Source organism: Spermophilus citellus (assembly GCF_964194105.1).
Source record: "Spermophilus citellus genome assembly, chromosome: 2".
Classification (NCBI taxonomy): Eukaryota; Metazoa; Chordata; class Mammalia; order Rodentia; family Sciuridae; genus Spermophilus; species Spermophilus citellus.
The window spans coordinates 70,460,862-70,485,627 of NC_138183.1; the positions used below are offsets into that span (position 1 = coordinate 70,460,862).

Genomic DNA, 24,766 nt, shown 5'->3' on the forward strand with positions numbered 1-24,766 from the left:
TAACTCTTTTCATCTTGCAAAAATGAAACTCTGTACCCCATAAACATAAGTCCCCATTCCTTCCTGTGCCCCTGACAACCACATTCTGAATATCCATTCATCCACTGGTGTTCACTTGGATTGCTTCCACCTTTTGGCTATTGTGAATAATGATGCTGTAAACATGGGTGTACAGAGCACTGATTTTTAAACTGTAATCACTTTATAATAATATGATAATGACATCAATAATAAGAGTAACAAGCATTTGCTGGGCAATGAGCATATTTGGCATTGTTTTAAAACTTTTCACATATTAACTCAATGCTCAAAAGACCTCATGAATTAGTTAGTAGTATCTTTCCAGGGGAGGAAATTGAAGCCCAGAGAGTTTAATTATCCTGCTGGAGGCTACACCTTAAAAAAATCGTAGAATCAGGAAGAGAATCTGGCATGTCTGGCCTCAGTGTGAAGCTTTTTGTCACACTGCCATCCTCCTTCGAAGCACCACCCAGTTTCTGCAGGAATTGCTACAGGGACGGGCTCAAGAGGTTCCTCTCCCCGAGTTAGAGTACCTCCACTGTTTTCTATTTTAATCATGGACCTTCTGGGTTTTCATGTGCATCCCCATTTCTATAGCTATGAACAAGCTTGAAAACAATATATCACTGACTCAGATAGGGAGTTCCTCCTACTCACATATTCTGTGAGTCTTACTTTTATTCTGGTTTAAAAAACTGTGCATGCCTTGGGCAGAACAGCCCCGTAACTGGGTAACCATGTTTGTTGATAGGAAATACCTGAGTGGCGGGTTCACTGTTCTCCAAGGTTTCTGACTCAAAGGTCTGTTTCTGAAGCGTCTTGTGAAAATCTTTGCGAGATCCCGTCTTTTTAAAGCTGAAAATCTCTGAACTTCCTTGGTTTCTTTTATGGTTGATATTATTGGATTTGGAGAGAGAGAGAGAGGGAGAAAGAGGCAAAGCCATTAGATCAAAAATAAAAGTAATGGCCTAAGTGTAGACATGGTGCTGAAAAAGCTTTCAAAGAGAGAACCAATTGTAATTCCTGGCGTCTAATTATGCGCAGGCCCAAGACAAGGCTCCCTTGTAATGAGACACAAACTTGCCTCCTGGCTGGCTCATTATTAAAGGCGGAATGGCCTGGGAAAATGCCACTTCAGAGGTGCGGTCATTTCAGCTGTGGGGCACTTGGCTCCAAGCTGACACTAAACTATGACCCTAGTGTAAGAAGCTAGAAGAAATCTAGCAATGTGCAGAAGCTGCAGAGATCGTTTGAAGATAAAAATAGAGGAAACCATTTTATCTCCACATCAATGTTCTTAATGAATAAAAGAGGCAAGCCTTGGTCAAGAAAAAAATAGACATAAGTGATTGATCTGTCGAAATTCATGGTGGACATTCTCAAACGCCACTCTGAACTCCACCAAGATAGCGTTTAAGAAATGTGTAGTGTTTACAAAAAGGAGAGGGTTTAAAATAGAATTGTAGCACCATCACTAGAGAAATGAAACCATCCTGAAAAAGGCAACCCATGAATGTCGTCAATCATAATTACAGAAACCAATGGGTGTATTCCCCATTTTTATGACTCACAGGCTTCTTGGAAAACATGCTACAAAGTGCATGCACGCACACCCATTTTGTTTGATTTTTACACTATTAGAAAAACCAGGTTGTTAAAGGGAAGAGCAACGAGGTTAGAATTTATCAGGCAAATCGAATGGCAGACAGATAAAGCAAGAAATGTAGGAGAGCTGCTAGCAATGATCCAAATACAGTTTATAACTCCCTGGGAGGGAGGGGTGTTGGAGGAAGGAGCAAGGCACTCAGCAGGTAGTTAATAAATTTTAGTTCACTGCATTAATTACAGAACGTGATGTCCCAGTGTCATCTGTAGGGAGAACAGGACTCTCCCTGGATTTCATTGTGCTTTGAAGACAAATAGTTTGTTTTGAGCAAAAGGAGATAGAAATAGTCTAGAACAGGGACAAGATAGCTGGTGACTAATTCAAGTCGGGGTTACTTCAATGGCCATCTTCAATGTTTCCTGACACTTCACCTGGCAACCTGTATGGACAAGCGTGGGTGAAAAACAGGCCAAATTAGGGAACTGAGAACAAACAAACAAAAAAGCCAAGTAAGCAAATATGGTATACTCTAAATAAAGAAATAAGACCAAACATTTAATGGGAGGGGACATGGAAAGAATGGAGGGAAGAATGGGCAAAGGGGAAGGAGACGAGGGGAGGGGGATTGAGGGCAAGAAAGATGGTGGAATGAGATGGACATCATTATCCTAGGTACACATATGACCGCATGTAAGGTGTGACTCTAAACCCTGTGTGTACAACCAGAGAAATGAAAAATTGTGCTCCATTTGTGTATATGAACCAAAATGCATTCTGCTGTCATAGCTAACTAATTAGAACAAATTAAAAAAAAACCCAAACATTTAGAAAAAAAGATGTATCCAGAATAATTCCTGATTTGGGATTCCTAAACCCCAGAAAAACAACAATTAAAATATAAATCATGTTGTTCAGAAACATCACTGAACAAAAAGTATTTTGGAGATCCTTTCAAACAATTCTCCAGAAGTAATAACTATTTGAAATATTTATGAAAACTACTTCGGTTCCAGTTGCTCTAAGTGTGCACAATAGCACTGGTAAAAAGCAGTAGAGATACATATGAGCAGATTTTATTTTATAAGATTTATTTTCTCCTAACAAAATTCTTTTGAGCAAAAGCTTCTAGTGGAATTTCACAAATATGCTAGCTTCTTAAAAATTATTCTCACCCATGTGAATTTAGGTGGCAACATGTATGTGTATGTGCTGCCGGGGGTGTCAGGTATGTGCACGACTGCCTGGGTTTCCCTAAGGGTTCAAAGGAAAAAAAAAGTGTGTGTGAGCTGGGGTAGGAGAGGGGGAGAATAATTCAACTCAAAGTAGTGATAAATCTAAGTAAATAAGAAGTTGTGTCCCATGACTATACTCCCCCAAATGATAGCTGATTATTTTTCCTGAACAATTCAATTTAAGGAGAAAAATGACCAAATAAGTTAATGTTAATTCATTCTAAGATCAAAGCAAATGGTGAATTAAAATACACATTTTCCACTTTGGTATTTGTCCTTTGCCTTTTTTAGGACCGGTCTACTCCAAAGGGTACTGAAGTCAGAGGTTCAGTATGACAGGCCCCTTAGAAAAAAAACCTGAGCCACAAGAGGGAACTCAGGGAGCAGCTGAGCTAAAGACCCTTTGTGTAGTAACTGTAGCAACCAGAACAACACCTGCCTTAGCTTTAAAAAATTTTTTTAACCTATTTCTAAGACTGTTCATTTACAAATGAATCTCTCTCTCTCTCTCTCTCTCTCTCTCTCTCTCTCACACACACACACACACACACACACACACACACACACACACATTACAGATGTGTTCCTGCCTCCATTGCCCTTGGGTCACATCTCTCTGCCTATTTCTTCAAAGGGTGAGAAATGGACATGAGATGAATTCTAGAATGTCTTCCCGATTTTATGATTAAAAAAAATCATATACTCTATCTGAAAAAATTAACATTCAATTTTTCTTCTTCAAAGATACTTAATTCAGGGGAACACGAAGTATATTCAACTTTTGTTCTTTGGCTACTTCATGTAAATAGGTGCTTGCTTTCTTTTCTGTCTTCCATTGAATTACAGCATCACCTGGAGTTCTTACATGGACCTCAAAGCCATTGACCAATAGCATTAAAAATTAACTACAGGAAAGTGTTAAAAGCTCATTTCAAAATATGCTAGCTTTAACCTGATGTTTATGCCAGTCTGTAGGATTTTTGCTATGGAAAGTGTTAAGACTAGTGTCTCCCATGACAGTATGTTTGAAATCAGAAAAAAACTTTTCTCCTTTTACTCGTACTAGGATTTATCATCTCCTTCCTCATTTTTAAAATCTCAGAAAGTCACAAAACTCCCTTATGACAGCAAGGGTAACCCTGGCTAGGGAGGAGAGCACGAGGGTTGGCAGAATGTAGGATGACTCATTCCAGAAGTGCCAGCACAGAAGGAACCACCAGGGCAGGTATTGAGACCGATGGTTCAGTGCCCCTGGCTACAAGCACCCCAGCCATTACCCCACCCTGGCAACTAAGTCAATAAAGAGGGTTTCTGTTGAGCCTCTCTCTCTGCAGACAGGAGAAGGATGGGGAAGTAGACCAAATGGTAGGAAAAACTATTCTTGTGAAGTGAACACAAACTATTTTCCCTCAAAATAACTGCACGCCCTTTCTTTAAACACCAGTCTTACACATCCCGTGACAGTTGAAAGACCAAACATATGTGGTAGTATTTTATTTAGAGGCAGGGTGGTGCAGCATACAGGATCCAGGTTCTATAGTCAAAAGGACCTGGGTTCAGATGCTGGCCAAGAGACAGGCCTCAGGCAGTGACCTCATGTCTCTGAGTTTGCACACTTTGAGGGCCTGTTGTGAAGTTTAAAAAATAATGCAGGCTCCTCCTTTTCCTTCAATTTCCTTTCTTCTACTTCCCATATAATTTGGTGCAAAAAAAAACATAAAATCATCAATGTGTGTTTTCTAGGCCTGTATTTTGGGCCAAACTCACATTTGCCAGGATTCAGCTCTCTCAGCTGCCATTCCCTCTCTCAGATGCAGCTGCAAAATGGTTCCTTCCTCTGCCCTCCACTTGTAGCCAAAGCAGGGAGAGATGGGGCTTCTTTCCCACGCAAGGATATTGTGTAGTGCACCTTTCAGTTTAGTCTGGCAATATCTTTGATTTCTAAACTGTCGGTACCCAGACACACTTCAGGCCATCTAAAAATGTGGGTTCCTTTAATTCCTCTATCCCTCCATTTTGCTTGTAGAGGGACTGCTCTAGCTGGTGCCTCCGGCCATGACTGTGGTGCTGGGGATTTTTTCTTTATTTTATTCTATTCAATCTCCTGAGTCTCTGATCTTCTTTAAATGTCCAGTATTAAATTCCAGTAAAGCACCCCCCACTTTTTTTTTTTTTTTGCTCACATACCTTGCTGAGAAGCTGCCTATCTGCTTTCTTGGTTTCCTGCCCCATAAAGTCATCAGGACAATGCAGCTGTCTGTATTCTGTGTTTGAGGGAAGGGAGCAGCTGAGCAAGTTTAGAATGGGCAGTTAAAGCTCAAAGAAGGGTGCAGAGGGCATCCATTTAGAAAGAACTGCCTGGCATGGAGAATCAATCCAACTGGTGTGAGGAGGACAACCACATGGAAGGGAAGCCCGAAACTAGGTGTCAGAGCCCAGGTATGGTGATGAGGGTATCATGTGGAGGGTTGTCCTGGCACTAGCAAGCTGAAGAGAGTATCCATGCAGGAGGGGGAAGCCAGTGTCGGGTGTCAGAGACAGAGTGGGAGGAGAGAGCAGCTCTGTGGGAATGGGCAGAGGGCATGGGTGATGGCTAAATACAGGGGGATTAATCAACAAGTCAACATACTAAGGACAAAGGGAGACAGATTTTGTATGGAAAAGTGGCTATAAAATATGGAAAGAAGAAAACTAGAATGAATAGAATAAAAAAAGACAACTAGATGTTGGGTTGGAATTGCAAGTATTGACATGAACTCTTAGCTTTCTGCACACACAACTACACCCCACCCCACCCCCACACATTCCTTAAATCTGTTCACTGAGAGAACATAGGAAAAGCAACACCTTAATAACAATGAGCACACCAACACTTACATCTTGGCTCCTAAGTACCATTTCCCAATAACATAAATCAGAGCATCTCATAAATGACAGCTATCATTATTACCATCAAGGACAACACCATTAAATAAAGCTGTAATGAATGTATTATAAGGCTATATATGCCTATTTCATGGATGTGTTGAATTTAAAGTCTCCTAACACCCATATTTTTGTGGAACCATATTATTTTTATATGGGAAAGGTACTTAGTTACTAAGAACAAGGGTAGAGTTCTGAAAAGAGCCCATTTTTGGATTTTAGCTATACTATTCCCCTCTCCCTCCCAAATCAACACCTGAATGAGTCTGTAATCCTGCTTTAAACTTGTTCAATTCCATCCCTTTCAGGCAGTCTTTGTTAAGTTCCTTTCTCAGATCTGCCACCACAATGATGGCTTAGAATATGATATGGGTATTTGCTTGCTCAAGCTTCATCAATATTTCCATTCAACCAATGTTTAATAAATACCTCCTGAGAATAAGGCACTGATGAGGAGGTAGAGATCTATAAAGGAGTTCCTGTCCTTGACAAAGTTGTAGTCTAATAAGAACGACCTCACATTTAGGGAGATAAAAACTTAGGTAATAAGAATTTAGTGTAGCAAATGGCAAAACTTGCTAGAAGAATACAAATGACATATACTGAAAAGTCACAGAGGAGAGTGATTACTTCTGGCCAGGCCAGCAGAAGCTTCAGGAAAACCTTAATCTTTGAACAGGGCCTCAGTGGGTTTGTTGGAACTAGAGTCTCCACTCGGCAGGTGGAGAGTGGCTCAGTGATAACCCACAGCTGCCCCTGCTCTGTATTAACACATAGGCTGATGAGGCTGGCTGGCTTTAAGAAAGCAGACAGCTAAGCACCTTGCCAGCCAGCATGTCATAATAAGCAATTATTGATCAGGGAGACATTTTTATGGTGTTTTGGGAGTAACTGAATTATATGCACTGATGTATTTGAATTTTAATTGTTTACCAGTTCACTGGGAGTAAAATATGGAGTAATAAAACAGATGATACCCCATTCCTTGATATCCCCATTCTCCTTGAGCCTGACCTTCCTACAGAATCGCCTTAATCACCCAGGATGAAAAACAAAGTCTAAAGGGCTTTTATGATGCTGCCTGTAACTCTCAGGAAATGTCTCACTGTCTCTGGGAATAATACACCAAGAACAAATAGCGTGTAAGCATGTTTACTTAAGAGTTTGTCTCTCTACCAAGACATCAACAACATTTTGAAGTTAATCACCCCTTGATTCATTTAGAGAGGGCAGGGGAAAATCATTCAAAATAGTTAATATCACTCAAAGGATGCTATCAAACTTCGATCCATACAAACCATCAAGATATATGGAAATCAGATGAGATCGACACACAAACATGGCACTAAACGACTCATTAAACGAGTGGCTATTTTCAAAAACCATGGAGAGAAAAGTACTATCCTGTTTAGAGCAAAGACACCAAACTTGGAGCTGAAGATATGAAAGACAGGATAGTGTTTGATCATGGAATTTTCCAGGCTAGTGTGGACTAGCATTTCTAGTATGAAAAAACAACTTTACCAAAAAGAGATCACGTATTGACACTTATGTATAGTTTAATATTTTTCTATTAAGTTAAAAAGAAGATGAAAGCTTTCTTCTATCCTTTATGGGCAGCATTATTTGTCTGATTTAAATATCTCAATTATGAGTGGCAAATGCCCTACAGGACAATGAGGGTGGGAGGGAGCACTGAGGTCATTACTCTACTCCTCTGCCCCCAAAGTGGGATTCAAAGCCATTATCATGGAAAGCAAGGATGTAAAAGCCCATCTCTGGATATTATTGAGAAGTGTAATATCAGCAAGGAGGTAATTGAGGAATAAAAGAGCTAACTAAATCAGTGCTTGACTGCCTGGTTCTGGATGACAAAGACATCTCTGTGGAAAGCAAAGTAGCTTCATTAAGTACAAATCTCCAGAGGAAGACAGGTCACCCCACCACAAATCTGCATGAAAATATATGGGCTAGCTTTTCGCTTTTTCCTTTGATATGCTAGTGTAAGGTTTTTTCCTGATATTTAATAAATATCATAACTAGAAGCTACTATTTATTAAATTATTACTTTATGTCAATAAGAACTTCAGAATACCTCATTTCACTTGGAAGAAATATTTTAGAGAAATTGTGTCTACATAAATCCTAAAGTACAAATCTCATATTTTCCAAATCTTGTCTTTATTCCATGAATGTATAAATTATGGTATCTATAATGTGGAATCTACCCTGGATCATCAAAATAAAAGAAATCGTCCACAACACTGAGCTGTCCTCTTGTTTTTGACATAAAACATCTTTCTCATTGGTCTGATTTTAATTTATTTGTCATTTGGGCAAGAATAATTAAGCCAAATTCCATAATACCATTTAATAACAGCACAAATAGCTAATAGCTGTTGAATTATTATTTTATGCTAAGAAATATTCTAAGTACATTTTTTTTATTTTGGGGTGCTGGGGATCAAACCCAGGGCCTTATGCATGCGAGGCAAGCACTCTATCAACTGAGCTATATCCCCAGCCTCCCTTCATTTATTGCAAACAACAAAACTTACAACTTTCTTCTTATATATTTTTTAGCAGTCTTGGGGATCGAAACCAGGCTGAAAACATGTTAGGCAGGAGCTCTACCACCGCACCATACCCTAGACCCTACAGTCAGTTATTATTCTAATTCCTGTCATCCTGATGAGGAAATTGAAGTACAATGAAATTAATTTTCCTCGGGTTACACAGCTAGTAAGTGGTGGACCAGGATTTGAATTAATTTACTCCCACTCCAGAGAAGCCATTATTCTCTAAAATAATATCATAAACCATAACAAATAATAGATCTTACATCTAAAGACTAATTACTTAAGGCCAGGCACTGTCTTATATTTCTGTCCATTGTTTTGAGGTGCAATTGTAATTCATTCTTTTGAAAGTACAGTTCTGTGAGTTTTGACAGATGCATCCAGTTATGTAACCACCACTGCCATCAAGACATTGAACAGTTCCAGAATCGCTCAAAATTCTCTCACACCTTCTTGTACTCACTCCCTTTCCCCAATCCCAGACCCTGGCAACCACTGAACTGTTTTCTGTCCTATGACTTTGCCTTTTCCAGAATGCATATTAGAATCATAAGAAACACCCATCCAGGGGATGCCCCTAGTCACCTACTTCCTCCAACTAGGTCCCACCTTCTAGGTTCTATCACCTCCCAATAGACCATTTGAATTATTAATTCACCTAGCTGATCAATGCACTGATGAGGTCAGAATCCTCAAGATCCAATTATTTCCTAAAAGCCCCACTTCTGAACTTGCTGCATTGAGGACCAAGTCTTCTACATATAAGTCTTGGGGAGGCACTTCATATCCAAACTATAACAGAGTGAAGCTTCAGGTCATCTGTGAAGGTATATTTAATTGAGAGTTTAGAATAATAGGGAAAAAAACTCAGTGACATGAAACAGTATTCAGAAAATAGGTAGTAATAGCTTTCAGTTTAAAATTATAACTAGAATAATATTGGAGTAATTTAAATTTTCTTTTAATCAATGACATCCAACATTGACAAGGATATAGAGGGAAAGGGTAGTTTCACACATCAAGTTGGTAATGAAGTGAATTAGCACAACTTTTCTGGAGAAGAATCTGGCAGTACTTATTTGAATATATATAATATATTCAAATATATAATATATTCAAATAATATATAATATTCAAATATATATAATATATTCAAATATAATATATATATATTAGGTGAACTGCTTCCATTTATGCTTTCAGATAATTTCACACACAGGTATAGGTGCAAATGTGCATATATGCTTGTTGTAGTATGATTTATCACAGAGAAAGGGGAGATAACTGCAACGCCCATTAGTAGAGAAATTATATAACTTATGATAGATTCCTTCATCCTTGGAGGAAATCAAGGCAGAATTTCAAAAGAAGGAGATAAATCTCTGACATAAAATTATGTCAAAAATATTATTGGAAAAATATTAACATTTGTAGTCTATAAAAAGACATATACACATATTTTTATAAAAATATAGACAGCCATATATCCTTCAATGAAAAGAAGATCTGGAAGGCTCACTGTGACCTTCAGGCAGTGAGGAGTGAGTGGAAGGGGAAGGGCAGGCAGCAGGCCAGGAGGGAGGCAGGAGACCGCCACATTACTCATTTTCTTTCAAAATGAGCATGCGTTATTTGTCACATAAAATAAAAGTTCAAAGGAGAGCTAATTAATGAATTACTAATTAACAACTGGACAGCAGCCTCTATTGCATTCTTTCTGACTTCCCAGTGAACTACCTATGAAGATACAGAAAAAATGAGAACTCATCCAAACTAGTGAGAACTTCAAGCCTAAATCTGGAAAGAACCTCTATAGATCAGATGGAGCTGGAAAGAGAAGGCTGTGCCATTCTGTGTCTCCCCAAAGGGAAGTTCCCTGAAGAGAGACTGGAAGGTGCTGCATTCCTTCCTTCCTACCGGCCCCTCAACAGTCAGTGTCTACACTAGCTACCAAAGCTGGACTGTCTTTCCTCTGCAGTGGCTTCCTATGAAGGCACTCACACGAGTCAGAGCCGCCTTCTCTCTGCCCTGTGCCTTTTATCATCATCACAACCACAAAGAAACACTCAGAAAAGAATTGAGATGAAAATGTGTCTGGGCTGGGAGATGAAGGGTGTCCGGCAATATTGTACTAGATTCTCCCCACAAGTAAAGTATTATGGACAGAGATGGAATGCTGCTGGTAGGAGTATGTGCCAGGAATTGTGGTTTTTATGTTCAGAGTGTCAGATTCTGAGTATCAGAGAATCAAATAGGGTATAAAAAGATGCCTCCTCAATAAAATGCTAGCTAAAATGAACCAGGAACTGACAATAAATTTTGGAGCTGCGTGCTTCTACCTGTCTGCTTGCTGATTTCTGAGAACAGAATCAGCCCGTTACACAACTGTGCAAAGAACCGGGCCAATGGTAATCTCCATCTCCAGTATGTTGCCAAACACAAAGTTAAAACAGATATTGCTTTATGAGACACAAAGATTTCAGAACTTTAAAAAATAAATGTATAAATAATCATTGATTCTGCAGAAGAGATTAAAAACAAATGAAGAAACTACCATGGGTAGTGGTCTGGATTAATGCTTTACTCCCCAAATCCTACAAAATATTAGGGTTATGAGTTAAATTTTAAATATAATGCCAAAATAGAAATCATAAGGGAAAATATCAATATAGATTTAATTTCATAAATAATTCTAAATGTTAAGAGTTATAAGACAAAGGCATACCAGGAAAGAAGCTATTAATATTTGATAGGCAAATGGTTAATATCTCTACAAATAAAAGTTCTTCTAAAGTTAGATAAGACTAAATAGTTTATGTAAAGAGTTAAATAAATTTCATGAATAAGAAGAGCATTGAAGAAAACTTACAAATTGCCCATAAACATGTGGTAAAAAAGATGCTCAATCTAATAATGAAAGAAAATACAAATAAAGGACAAGCTTTTTTACAAACAAAATTGAAAATATTAATAAATGATAATATCCAATGTTCTTGATGATTTATGCATATATTATTAAAAATCTTGGATCTATTATTCCCTAGACCCTAAATATATCTATACCTATGGACACAGAAATTGTTAAGAGATTTATTTCAACAGGAAAAAGGAAATCACAAGTTTGTACAAAATTTTAGTAAGAAGGACGTTGCTGCATTTTAAGTATAAAAAAAATGAAAAACAGGGAATCATCTAAACCAATTAAAGTTTGTCAAGTGAATTTTGGTATAAATATATTATCCAATCACTAGTGATCATGTTGAAGAAGAATATTTAATTAGTAAAGAGATAATTACCATTTACCATGAAAACTGAAAATGGATGCTATAAAACAGTATTGTAATCTGATTTAGTTTTTATATAACATATACTATAATGAAATGTGACTCATTGGATAATCACAATTGTCAGAGGTAATCATCTATAATAATCAAATTGAGTTTTTTTGGTTTTGTTTCCCTATAATTTCTAAAATTTCTTCAATAAGTATTATAAGAAGAGTTTCTTTTTTCTTTTACATTTGTGGGAAATAGAAAAAAAAATTTCAAGGAGTTTGAATGGTCATGAGTAGAAAAAGTACAGTGTCTCAAATAGAAAATAAATCTGAAAACCAAATTTAGTAAAATGGACCTATTCTATTTACTGTTCCTTCTTAGATTTTTTTAGAACTTTAATATCCAGAAAGTATCTCTAATTATAACATCTAAAAGAATGAGAACAACTTGTTCTGAAATTTTCTATTTATTACCAGCAAAGTATAATCTTATTGGACTGCCTGGAAAACTTACTTTTCCACTTGCATTATGGATTTGCTTCTAACTTTCTCTTCATTATTTTTTATAGGCCATGCTTTCTCTTCCTTGGCTGTTGGAAATAATCCTCACACTGACATTACTTCAAAAACCATCAGCACAAATTCAATGACACACTTCCAGGAGCTGGAAGAAGACCAACCCCCCAAATCCTTCATCATTTATCTCACAGAACAGTAACTTTTACTGGGGTACAGTAGAGGTGAGGCCATCAAATTTCAAGATTCTTATGTCTTGTCCAAGGTTTTATGATCTGTCTCTAGTGGAGTGGGCCCCAATCTGTCCCCGTCCCACTTACACACACACACACACACACACACACACACACACACATACACACACAAAGATTGAGAATTTCAGTGTGTTTTGATGTTTCTCATGAGAGTGTGGTCCAGCTCAGCAGTATGGAAATAAAAAGTTCAGGACAATGTCACAAAGCATTTGAATAATCCAGGAGAGAAAGACCCTTTTGACAGGAGAGTTTGCAAGTAATTTATGTCTGGATCACAAATTTTAATGACACTTTTGAATCCAAGGTCAAGTTTTAATTCATTTACTTCCCGCCCCCCATGAATTCATCAGAATAGAAATAAAACCAGAAATCTTTTTTTTTAAATTTTTTTGAGACAAGGGTTGCTATATTGCCCAAGATGGCCTTAAACTCCTGACATGGGTGATCTTCCTACTTCACCTTCTTGAGTATATAAGACTACAGGGGCCCACCACCCCTGGTTAAAAGGCTCTATTTTTTATGCTTAAAATGTAATTTTCTTGATAAGTGAGTAGATTAACAAACTGTGGTGCATCCATAAAATGCAAGATTTTTCAGCAATAAAAAGAAATGAACTATTAAGTCATGAAGAGATATAGATGTCTGGGGGGGTGTAGTTCAGTGGTAGGGTCCTTGCCTAGCATGTGCAAGACCCTGAGTTTGATCGCTCACACTGAGGAAGGAAGGAAGGAAACATGAAGGAATGAGATGAAATGACAGAGACAATAAAAAAGAGAGGTGATGACAAGAAGGGAGGAGCAATCAAAGGTAGAACACGAGGGATTTTTAGGGCAGTGAAGCCATTCCGTGTGATTTTGCAAGGCACATTATGTGTCATTATACATTTATCAAAACCCATAGAATGTTCAGAAAAAAAAAAAAGAACCTTGGGGCCATAAATGTATGTAGCTCAGTAATAGTGCCCTTGCTTAGCACATGCAAAGCCCTAGGTTCAGTCCCCAGCACTGCAAACAAACAAATGCAGCAACAACAACTAAACAGTAATGTAAACTATAGACTTCAAGTTAACAATAACACATCAACACTGGCTCAGAGGGCATAGCAAATGTATCACTGATACAAGATGTTAATAATAGGGGAAATTAAGTGGTGGGGGGATTAGAAGGGAGAATATAAGGACTCTCAGGACTTTCTGCTCAGTTTTCTTGTAAACCTAAAATTGTTCCAAAAAATCTATTCCTTTAGAAAAAAATCAAGAAAAGGCTAACAATATAAAATTAACATTTATATATAAAGAGGGAGAAAAGTAACTTACTTGCGGTTTACAATCAGCCATTCCCGGGTATATGTCTGAACACAATCCCTGACATGAGGGTCCAGTTCAACCCTAATTAGGTGGAAAATGAGACAAGAATATATACTGGATAAAACCAACAAAGCAATCTTTTATCACAGCCAAAGGCCACAACATGATTTCAAATTTATATCCATGAGAATGCAAAGGATGTTCTCGCCCATTCATTTTGACTGTCTGAAGTAATCCCGAGGCAATATTTTTATTTTAATGAGGCAAATATGTTGGCATTTTATATTTTTTGGGTTTCCTTTATTATAGAGAATTGGTATCTACACTCATCCCTGAAGGCATTACAACACAAATGGGTAGAACTAGTGATAATCAAATACAAAACCTGAAAAGTAAGTATAAATACTGACTTCTAACAGGGTAAATTTTTGCTTCTGTGTCCTTTTGTTCAAATTTGTGTATTCTCCTTTTAGAAGGCCAAGAGAGCTGTCTTGGGCTTTGATAAGGTTGCAGACACCAACTTTAGTCTTGGATGGTGCCTGTCATGTGTGCTTGAAGTGTGCCTTGAGAAATACTCTACATGTGTTTCAAAGTCTTGAAATCAGAAATAACAGTAGTAGCAAAGCTTTCTGCTGTTGTCATGAAGGCATTAATACCAGAGATAGATAAGTGTCAATTGTACAGGTCATAATTTTCTCATTTGTAAAGAGAAGAGACTGTAGTTTTGATCTCGAATGTCCCCCTAAGGCCCACACATCAAGGTTGTAGCCTGCAGGTTGGCGTTATTGGGAAGCAGTGAAACTTTTAGGACATGGAGCTCTTAGGTCATAGGAGCTCTTAGGTCATTGGGGACATGTCCTCAAAGGGGATTGTGGGGTGCCAGTCTGGCCCTCTCTGTGCTTTGCACGTAGCTATGAGGTGAATGGGCCTCCTCTGCCACCTTCTCTTGCCATGATGTGCAGTTCCACCAAAGGACCAAAGCCACAGGGCCAATTGATCACAGACTGAAATCTCCCACACTCTGAGCCAAAATACACCTTTTTTTATTTTTAAGTTGATTTATCTCAGGTATATTAGTGGTACATATATATGTTTGTTATGGAGTGCTGTCTAAGGTGGAGATAAGAACAGAACCCATGGACTTGCTGTCAGTATGAGATGAAATACTGCAGTTAGACAGATGATTCTGGGTCCTGATTGTCCAAATCCCAGCTTCAACCCTTACTAGTTCTGTGATCTTGGCCACTCAACCCTTTCCTGCCTCAGTTTCCTCACCTGGGAGTGGTGACATTAATACTAAGAGTGCCTCCTGTAGAGAATTGTGATGAAGACTAAATAAATTCATGTGCAAAGTGCCTAGAAGAGTGTTCAGCACATTGTAAGAACAAATTACCACATTGTATGTGGTAATTCATACTCTATGTATGTTTATTATGGACTAGGTGCTGATGCATTCACTTTACATGTATTAATTCAGCTAATTCCTAATCGACTCCACAAAGCACGCACTACTTTTGTTCTCATTTTTCAGAAGAATGAGGTGACAGGCTCTCACTTCAAGTCACAGTGGTAATGGGGCCTCACTTGTAGAGTCCAGGCTGCGACCACCAAGCTATCAGAGCTCAACATATAGCTCTAGGTAGGCCTTCTCTTGCTTTGCTTATTCAGAAGACTTTGGAAAAAATTGAAATACTAGAGGTTGTTTTGAAGACATTAGATAGATAACATGCTAGCTGTAAATTCTAGTAACAAGGCAATATTATACTTAAAAAATCTGCCAGGGGCTCGGGCTGTAGTTCAGTGGTAGAGTGCTTGCCTAGTATGTATGAGGCACTGGGTTTGATCCTCAGCACCACATAAAAATAATAAGTAAGTAAATAAATAAAGGTATTGTGTCCATCTACAACTAAAAATAAAGAAAAATCCTTTAAAAATCATGGTAGGGAAAAGTTGCCTTGTCTATCATATTTTTTAAAAAAACTTTTTATTTGTAGATGGACACAATATCTTTATTTTACTTGTTTACTTATTTTATGTGATGCTGCGGATTGAACCCAGTGCCTCATGCATGTGAGGCAAGTGCTCAACCACTGAGCTACAACCCCAGCCCTTTTCTAACATATTAAAAAAAAAACCTCCTTCTTCTAAATTTGTTTTAAGTATTTTAAACAGGTTGTTCCAAGATTCAGACCAAATTTGGAAATAAGATAAAGTTTACACAAAGAAATAAAATTAAATGATTCTCTACCAAAGGTGAAGATAATATGCAATATTATATTAAAGCCACATCTGAATAATTGGACTAACAAAGGGGGAATGTTTCCCAAGGATGATAATGCTATTGGTTTACTGGGAAGTGAATATTCCCAAAACATTAGGGAATATTTGCAGAAAGTTTTGTCAAGGGGAAAACCTTAAAAACATTAGCTGTATAGATGGGCAGCTCTTCTGTCAGAATGAGAAATGTCTGAACAAGAAAGTGAGAAGACCTAATATACCACATCACTGTCATCCAACCTTCTGTAACTGTGATTAAATAAAATGCAAATTAGAACTGAAATATCTCAGTCATGAGGGCAGGAACTGTGTTTCATGATCTCTTTTCTACGACATTTTGAGGAAAATGTGAAGGTTGAAAGTGTCCAGGAGGATGTGAATTTAAGTTTGAATTTTAAAAATGAATACAGATAAAACCTCCAGAGACTGTGAAGTTCACTTTATGGAAGGAAGAGGAGTTTCATTTCAATAGAATTCCACAGTTGTTTGATACCAAGGGCTATTTTCTATGCTTAGGAACTCAACCCCAAACAGTTGCTAACATATTCACTCTACTGTGCTTTCCCCATTGGTTTTCCCCTTGACAAAACTTTCTGTAAAGGAAGGGTTTCTGCCTTATTCATTGTTTTATTCTGGTACCCAGCACTTAGTAGATGCTCAATAAATATGGGTAGAACTTATATTTCTAAGTTTATCCAATCTCTTGTGTAGAAACAATTAAGATGCTTCTGAATGCAGGCATTTCAATGATTATTGTGACTTTTTACACGTGGAGACATTGATAACTAACTAGTCCAAGGTCATTGAGCTGGCCACAGTCAGTCCTGCTCCATATCTGCAATCTTAACCTTTCTGGAGCATTCCATTGTGTCCCACTGCATCCGTGGACTGGCTTAGTTCCCTCACAGCTCTTCAAAGCCTCTGGCTAAACCAATTAAAAACCTTCTCTAAGTAGGTGATAGAAGCTTATTTCTTCCTGCACATTTTAATGGGTTGAGTAAATATGATTATTTTTAAAAGAGGTTCAGAATTAGGGAACCTCCCTCCTTCCCAACAACAGTCACAACAATCACAATCCCATCTACATTTTAGGGGAACAATTTACCCTTCTTCCGGCAAAGAGGGCTGCAAAGTCCTACATTCCTTTGGTGTGAATGCCACGTCCAAGTCATCATCGGTGAAGTCTCCCAGCTCCTGGGCCAGCTCCACATCCAGGCTGTTCAGGTGGGTCATCAGAAGTCCTTCGAAGTCCACCGGCTCCACCGGGTCATAAAACTGAGGCTGGAGGGGCGAGGAAAAGAAAAAGAATGTTCCCGCACGGTTTCCTGGGGAAAGGACTGAGGCAGTGGAGGATGTTTGCCTCGCCCTCCTTTTCAACTTAGTGCTCTGCTCTTAGCCTAAAACCAAGTGACTCTTTGAAGGAGCTGTCAAACACAGCAGCAGTGATATGGAAAGGAAAAGAAATGCAGCAATGGAAAGTCAAGTCGTAACACGATGAGTAATTAAAATTACACCCCAAGGCAGAATTTTTCTCCGCTTAATTGCATCTTGATGAGGAATCCCGAGGAGATCCAAAATGAGATCACAAGACTTTGCAGAATTTTTATAATTTCTCCTGCAAAAGCTCTCTGAGGCCATGTTTTGTTTACCCAAATTCAGCGAGGTGGGGAAAGGAGGCAATTTTCCAGAAATTTAGGCAAACAGTCCTGCTTTGGCTAAATATTTAGGCACAGTGTTTCCTTTGGCCTGAGTTATCCTATATGTTGGTTTGCACAAGCCAATGCTCATACATCATCACAGCCAACCATAAGCCGGCCTTGGTGGCTGAACACCTCCTAGGCAGTGACTTCCAAGCATAGCTTGGCTGACTGGTGCTTGTCTGGAAGAAATTTTCACTGGACCGCAGCTATGTGAGCAATCTCAGGGCAACCTGCTGAGTTTTCTTGTGGCTAAATTTGCTCACTTTGCAAGAATTGTTTTTGGGCCTTCCATAGCGGGAGAGGGAGGGAATAGAGGGGCTGGAGATGTAGATCAGAGGGAGGGCACTTGCCTTGGCACACGTGAGGTCTGAGTTTGAAGCCCAAAAGCACCGAGAGAAAGAAAGAAAGAAAGAAAGAAAGAAAGAAAGAAAGAAAGAAAGAAAGAAAGAAAGAAAGAAAGAAAGAAATGATTTGCTGGGAGAGAAGGTAATTTAAAAATAATATATTTTCTTTCATTGATAAAATTAAAGTTTGGCAATACTTTGTCAGTCTTCCATTAAGCAAAGCATGTTTTTTTGTCCATGAAATCCAAAGACTTGGGAACCACTACCTGAAGGAAGTAAAAGAATCACATCAAGTAAATTTGTATAACAACAATAATAATAATAATGGCAGCTCTGTGGACAGTTCATTTCTGGCTGACCATGTGGAGGCATGAGCCTGCAGGGGTGCTATTTTCCTTGACCTCTACCTGCAATGGGCCAAAAAAGTAAATGCCTCGGATTCTTGACTTGTCCTACTGTGATCTTGACTTGTACGGCCCTGATGCAATCCAAGGGCAGCTCTGAAGAAAAGCTAACAAAACCAGTTTTTCATCCTCTTAAAGCCCCACACCAGAAAGGGTGTCAGGTTGGAGAAAATGAACAAAGAGGCAAAAGGAAGTAAAAGGAGAAAATGTAAATGTGGTTGCCCCATCCCCTCCCCATCCTTGCTGTCCCTGGTGAATGTTGAGAGTGGGGATGAAGCTGTGAATTGGGCAAAATGCACTCTACTTCCCATCTGGATGCAGAGGAGAAGGTGACAGGGTGAACCCTAGTAGTGGAGAGTGGCGCAAAACCCTAGCTCATTACAGGTAGGATGAGAGGGGCACAAGTTTCCCGTGGTTCTAACTGTGACCTGAGGTCAGCTGAGAAGACTGCTATCCTCACAAGGGGACCTTGAAAGGAAGCACCAGGGACCAACAGGACTAAAGAGCTAGTCACCAACCTCTGAGGGAACCAGGTGTGGACCAAATTTGCAAGGGAGCACTGTTGAACTCTGCCAGAGGGAACAATGGGCATCATCTATGCACAGAACAAACCTGCCACACACTCCCACATAAGATTGACCCCAATCAAGAAGGTAGACTCTCGGGCTGGGGATGTGGCTCAAGCAGTAGCGCGCCCGTCTGGCATGCAGCGCGGCCCGGGTTCGATCCTCAGCACCACATACAAACAAGGATGTTGTGTCCGCCAATAACTAAAAAATAAATATTAAAATTCTCTCTCTCTCTCCCCTCACTCTCTTTTAAAAAAAAAAAAAAAAAAAAAAAAAGAAGGTAGACTCTCATTTCCCTGTTCCCAATCAGCCACACAGAACAGAGTGCTTAGTGAGGGACTGAAATGAGATCTATAGGAAATTATGAAAATTACATTTTTTTAATATCTAAACTAATTACTGTAAAGTTTATGCCCTGATAATTATGGACTAATAATTATTGAGCACTACATGCCAAGAAATTGGAATAGGTCTTACAAACATCATCTCATTCAATCCTTACTAGAACCCGATGAAGCATGCAATCTTATTATCCTCATTTTACAGAGGATGAAATGAAGGACTAGATATTTAACAACATGTCCTTGATGATACAGTTAGGAAGTATCAGTGTAATTCCATCTGGAATTCTAGTCTAGGTAGTCTCATGTTCTTTTTTTTTAAAAAAATTTAATATTTATTTTTTATTTTTTGGTGGACACAATATCTTTATTTTACATTTATGTGGTGTTGAGGATCGAACCCAGTGCCTCATGCATGCTAGGCAAGCACTCTACCACTGAGCCACAATCCCAGCCCCAGTCTTATGTTCTTAATCACTGTAATTTTGATAGTTTTCTTTTACAGGCCTTTCAGGGAATCTGTGTTTTCTGAGATAATTAAACAAGGCAATAATAAGTGTTTTTGGAAGTGAGTAAAAAAATTTACCCTCTACCCACAAATTCTGCTCTGAACCTCTCATGGGATTGACTGCTCAAAAAAATAATAATAAATAATAGTAATAACAGTAAATAATAGTAAACAAATAAATAAATATAATAATTAATGTATTAATGACTCAAGCAGAAGCACAGGAAATATAAACTTAAAAAAGGCAGGGAAAGAGAGCACTGTGGCTCATGCCTATAATCCTAGTGTCTAGGGAGGCTGAGGCAGGAGGATCACAAGTTGGCTTCAGCAACTTAATGAGAACCTGTTCCAAAACAAACAAACAAACAAACAAAAACATGAAAAGGACTGGGGATGTAGCTCATTGTTAAAGCCTCCCTAAGTTCAATCTCAAGACTTTGAGCATGATGACAAGAACACTATATAATTAATAAATAGAAGGCTCATGAAGAAATAACACTTGTCATAGAGAAGAAAGTTCAGTTCCAGTCAAGGTATGATAATTGAACATTCTTGAAAATCAAAGCTACAAATAATGGGGGGGGGACAGGCCAATAGCAGCATTTGTGACCTACAGGACACATTGTTCAAGGACTAGGAGCAAAGGATGTCCAACTCCCTCCTTCAAGAACTATTTGCTGAGCATCTACTGAGTGTAAGCCACTGAGTTGGGCCTTAGGATGCAGAGGACAGGTGGCTGCTTCCAGGGAGCTGCATTCCAATCAACAGTGCAATGATGACATTTTCAATCTTCTCCCGAATAAATAACACTACCTTTGGGGGAACTGATAAAGAGCACAGTATCATCGTTGAGCACTAATTGTGTGGCAATGTGCCAAGCACAATATACACAAGATAGTCATTAACTCTTGAGGTCTACTATATTCCAAGATGAAACAGACTAAACATCAACAGTAATGACAGAATTACCACTGACAGGACTTCCAGCACCACACGACATGAGTTGGCCTTTAGTAATTTTATTTCCCCTACACTTTCCATACTGAAACCAACAAGGAAGAAATTGGTCATTCCAAATGTGATATGAACTGGACTTGCTCTTGGCAAGTAGGTGGAGACCCCCACTAGTCTCAACTAGATCTTTAAGCAGTTGTTCACCAGAAAAAATTTCTGCTCTCTGGACTAGCTGCTGTTTTAATCTCAAGAGTAGGTTTTATCATCAGGCGAGCAGTGTACACATACATGTGAATATAAATATACAAATATTGAAGAGAATTCAAGAATCACAGTAGGATGTGCAGTGAAGAATCAGGCAGGATAGCAAGTGGGAGACGTTCTCATATCAGTCCAAGGAAGAACTTGAGCTCTTAGAAGCATAAAGCTAAGCATAAAGTAAAACTGTTTTGTTTCCTCTGCTTTAAGCTATGTGTCTTCCTAGTCAACAGAAAATCAAAGACTAGTTTAAATGCTGTGATCCAAAGCAATTTCAATAATGTTACTTTTATATCTCGAGTTATCACACAGTGTGTACCATTTGTTATATGTAGTATACAGATAGCAGGTTGATAGCTGGTTTAAATGACAAATCTGAAGAATAGTTAGCAAGTATTGAAAACAGGGAGGTTAAATGACTTGACCCAATCACACACATAGTCATGACGGACCTGACTGCTTTGTCACAGTGCTGGGGAGGCTTCACGTCCCTCTGGATGAGACAGGGGAAAAGGCTCCATGTCTCCAGTGGATGGGCCTTGGGTCCTCAAATGTGTTTACCCCCATGGAGGGTGGTCTTCGTATCTACTTGGCTATTCACAATAGACAAGTCTGGCTAAAGTCACCCAAGCCTTCCATGCAGCTGAATTCAATGGTCTTTGCACAGTCCTGGTTTATCGGCAGCATTGGACACAGCTGACCATGCCCTCCCTCTTGAAACACTTTCTTCATGGAGGACAAGTCCCATGTGTTCCAGTCACTGCAAGTGCCACATGCCAGGAAACTCCTCAGTCGGGGAAAATTGGAATGACTGGTTACTACATAAATGGTACCCACCTTCTCATAGGGCACTGATGCAGTCCTAAAACATTCTTAATCTGCATTCACTCCCAGGTATGCTCACAGACTCCCAAGGCTTTAAATACCATCTTTTAAAAAATTATTAATTTATATCTGCAGCTTCAACTTCTGCCCAGAAATCCAGGCTGACATTTCCAATTCCACCTCAATGTCACCACATGGTTATCTAATTGACCTCTCAAACATCATGAATTCAAAACTAACGCTTAATTTTTCTGACAACCTGCTCTTCCCACACCTTCTAGCCTCTGCATATCACCAAGTGGTAATTCCACTCCACTGGTTGCCTATGCCAGTGACTTTTGAATCTATGTTGATTTTTCTCTTCCTCTGAGACGCCACATAAAATTCATCAGGAAATCCTCTCCATGTTTCTTCTGAAATATATTTAGACTCCAACTACTTCTCACATTCTCTGCTGTCTCTATCTTGTTCCAAGCAGATCTGTTGCTTTCCTTTGTCACAGTGACTTATCCCAATCTTTCTTCTTCTCACTAGTCTTATTTCCAAACAGAGTGATCCTTATAAGAACTGTGTAAATGATCCTCATAAAAAGTCAAATGGTTCTGGGTCTGTATTCAATGCTTCCAGTGGCTTCCTGTCTTCATCAGAGGAGGAATCAACTTTCTTCCGTGATCTTTGAGGCCTCCAACCCAGCCCTGCTCTCTCTCCAATCTCAGATCTCATCTCCTGCTACTGGCTCAGCTCAGGCCACACCCTGCTTCCTTGCTGTTTCTGTAGCATGCCCCACTCTTTGCCTTGGGGATTTTGCAAATGCCATTCCTTCTAACTGAAATACCCTTCCTTTGGAGATCTGCCAAGTTCATTTCCAGTTCTGTTCCAGTATCTTCTTTCCATATGCAGCCATTCACAGGTCACCAATCTAAACTAGCAACTCTACTGTATCACCATTCCCTTTCTGTTTCATTCTGCAGAGTCCTTTTGGCTCCTGCACAGTGTATATTTACCTATTGATGCCCATCTCCCATTATAAAATGTAAGTTGCCCTTTTCTCTATTAACTATTGTATCCTCAGCTTCTAGAACAGCTTCTGCCACAAAATGAGAACCAACAAATATTTCTGGAATGAATAAATGAATGAAAAAGACAGCCCTCAGCTCTACCATCTTTCAGTAAACAGAGCTGAAGGAGGTAAGGTTTTTTGAGCTTCAGTGATTTAAAAGTATGTTTTTCTGCCTCCATTGATGCCATTGAAGATGCCAACATGCCACCATAGGCTTCAATTTATTTTTTACCAAGACTGATTTGATTCCCTTATTTTACAATGAGAATAATGAAATGCCTATCTGCATGCAAGATGCCTGCCACTCTTTCATTTTCTCTCTCACTGTGAATGTGCATGAGACCATATTCAGATCTTCCTTTTCCATCATGTCCTTCCAGTGCAATCAATGAAACTTAAGAACAGCACAAGTCCTTGAAAGATGAAGTAAAAGAACAACAGACTCAGAAGAATCAAAGAGGACCATGTTGATCAAGTGATTCACCATTTATCATCCTTAGAAAAAGGTTGCTGTATTTCACAGAAGTCAATGCACAGAGCAAAACCGAATACTTGCAAGGTATGAAACTGTTTTTTCAAATGTAAATATTAGATATACAAACACGTAACCATGGCATTTTAGTACATATCCAGGATGTGGCTTTTCTATCTTTTCATCCAGAGCCATTATAGTCCTGCTGATTTATTCTATTTCAATACAAAACATTTTTATTCTTATTTTTTTAAATATCATATTTTTCCTCCATAAAAAATGTAGCTTACAGTTATTAGCCACACACAGTGCCTCAAATCTTCCTTACTGCCTTAAGGGATAGGTCCCAACCCTTCCTCCTCTTGGATGTCTCACTCCCCTTTCTACTTCCAATAATCAGAAAATAGTTTTCGTATTTTACAGATTCATTTTATCAGGAGCATCAAATATAGAGCTGTTTGCTTACATAAATAACTGGCAGCAGAGGGTCTCTGGTCAACCTGTGTTCGTTGCTGTGGCAACAGAGAATGCCAACGTCAATGGATGAGTTTGTATCTAGGGATGTTTATTATTAGTCAGAGCTGCTCTCTGGCCCTGGTCACAAAGGACTCAGTTAGACCCAGGGCAAGTTTATCATCATGTCTAAAAAAACAACTCTAAATAATGGATTTTCTTCATATTAAAAATGCCAAATTTTAAAATATTTTATCTACTTTGAAAATATATGTACACAAAATCATCACAGTTAATGCATACAATAAGAGTTAAAAGCAAAAACACAATAAAGTAGAAAGAAAAAAACAACATCAAACTTACAACCTTTCTCTCATTTATCAGATACATAACAGAAGCCAGTATATTTCTATACAATGTATCTACAGGGTTAGCAAGTGATCTTGCTTACCACACATCCTGCAATTCAGAGAATACCAAACAACAAAAGAAATGTTACCTTGCTGTATATTCTTTCCCTTGTTTTTAAAATATTTCTACCTACTGAGAATCTTGTGTGTGTGAGAGGGGAACTGGGGATTAAAGCTCTACCATTGAGTGATATCTGCAGCCCTTTTTATTTTCTGAGACAAATTCTCTCTCAGTTGCTTAGGACCTCGATAAGTTACTGAGGCTGTCCTTGAACTTGTGACCCTCCTGCCTCAGGCTCCCAAGTGGCCAGGATTATAGGTGTTCACCACCATGCCCAACCTGAGAATCTTTAAATGATTTTCAATCATGGCCCCATGCCAAAGTCCCCAGGGAATGTTAAGACACTGATATTTTGTCCCCTCTCCCTGAAATTCTGATTTAACCATTCGGTGGCAGAGAAGTCACTAAAGCTTCTAA

At 38.8% G+C, this 24,766-nt stretch overlaps 1 protein-coding gene and 1 long non-coding RNA gene across 3 annotated transcripts in view; one reads left to right on the forward strand and one right to left on the reverse strand.

Annotated features, from left to right (window-relative positions):
* The window catches only part of LOC308641148, a 438,634-nt gene that overhangs the window by 354,707 nt on the left and 59,161 nt on the right, over positions 1–24,766 (forward strand). The window lies entirely within an intron of this gene.
* DOCK8 (dedicator of cytokinesis 8) overlaps positions 1–24,766 on the reverse strand; it is a 217,955-nt gene that overhangs the window by 137,464 nt on the left and 55,725 nt on the right. For both annotated transcript variants that reach the window (XM_081279440.1, XM_081279441.1), the window contains 3 exons: positions 17,096–17,271; positions 13,723–13,794; positions 780–903 (listed from right to left, as the gene is read on the reverse strand). In XM_081279440.1, coding sequence (XP_081135566.1) covers positions 780–903; positions 13,723–13,794; positions 17,096–17,271 — 372 coding nt within the window. The remainder of the gene's footprint in view (positions 1–779; positions 904–13,722; positions 13,795–17,095; positions 17,272–24,766) is intronic.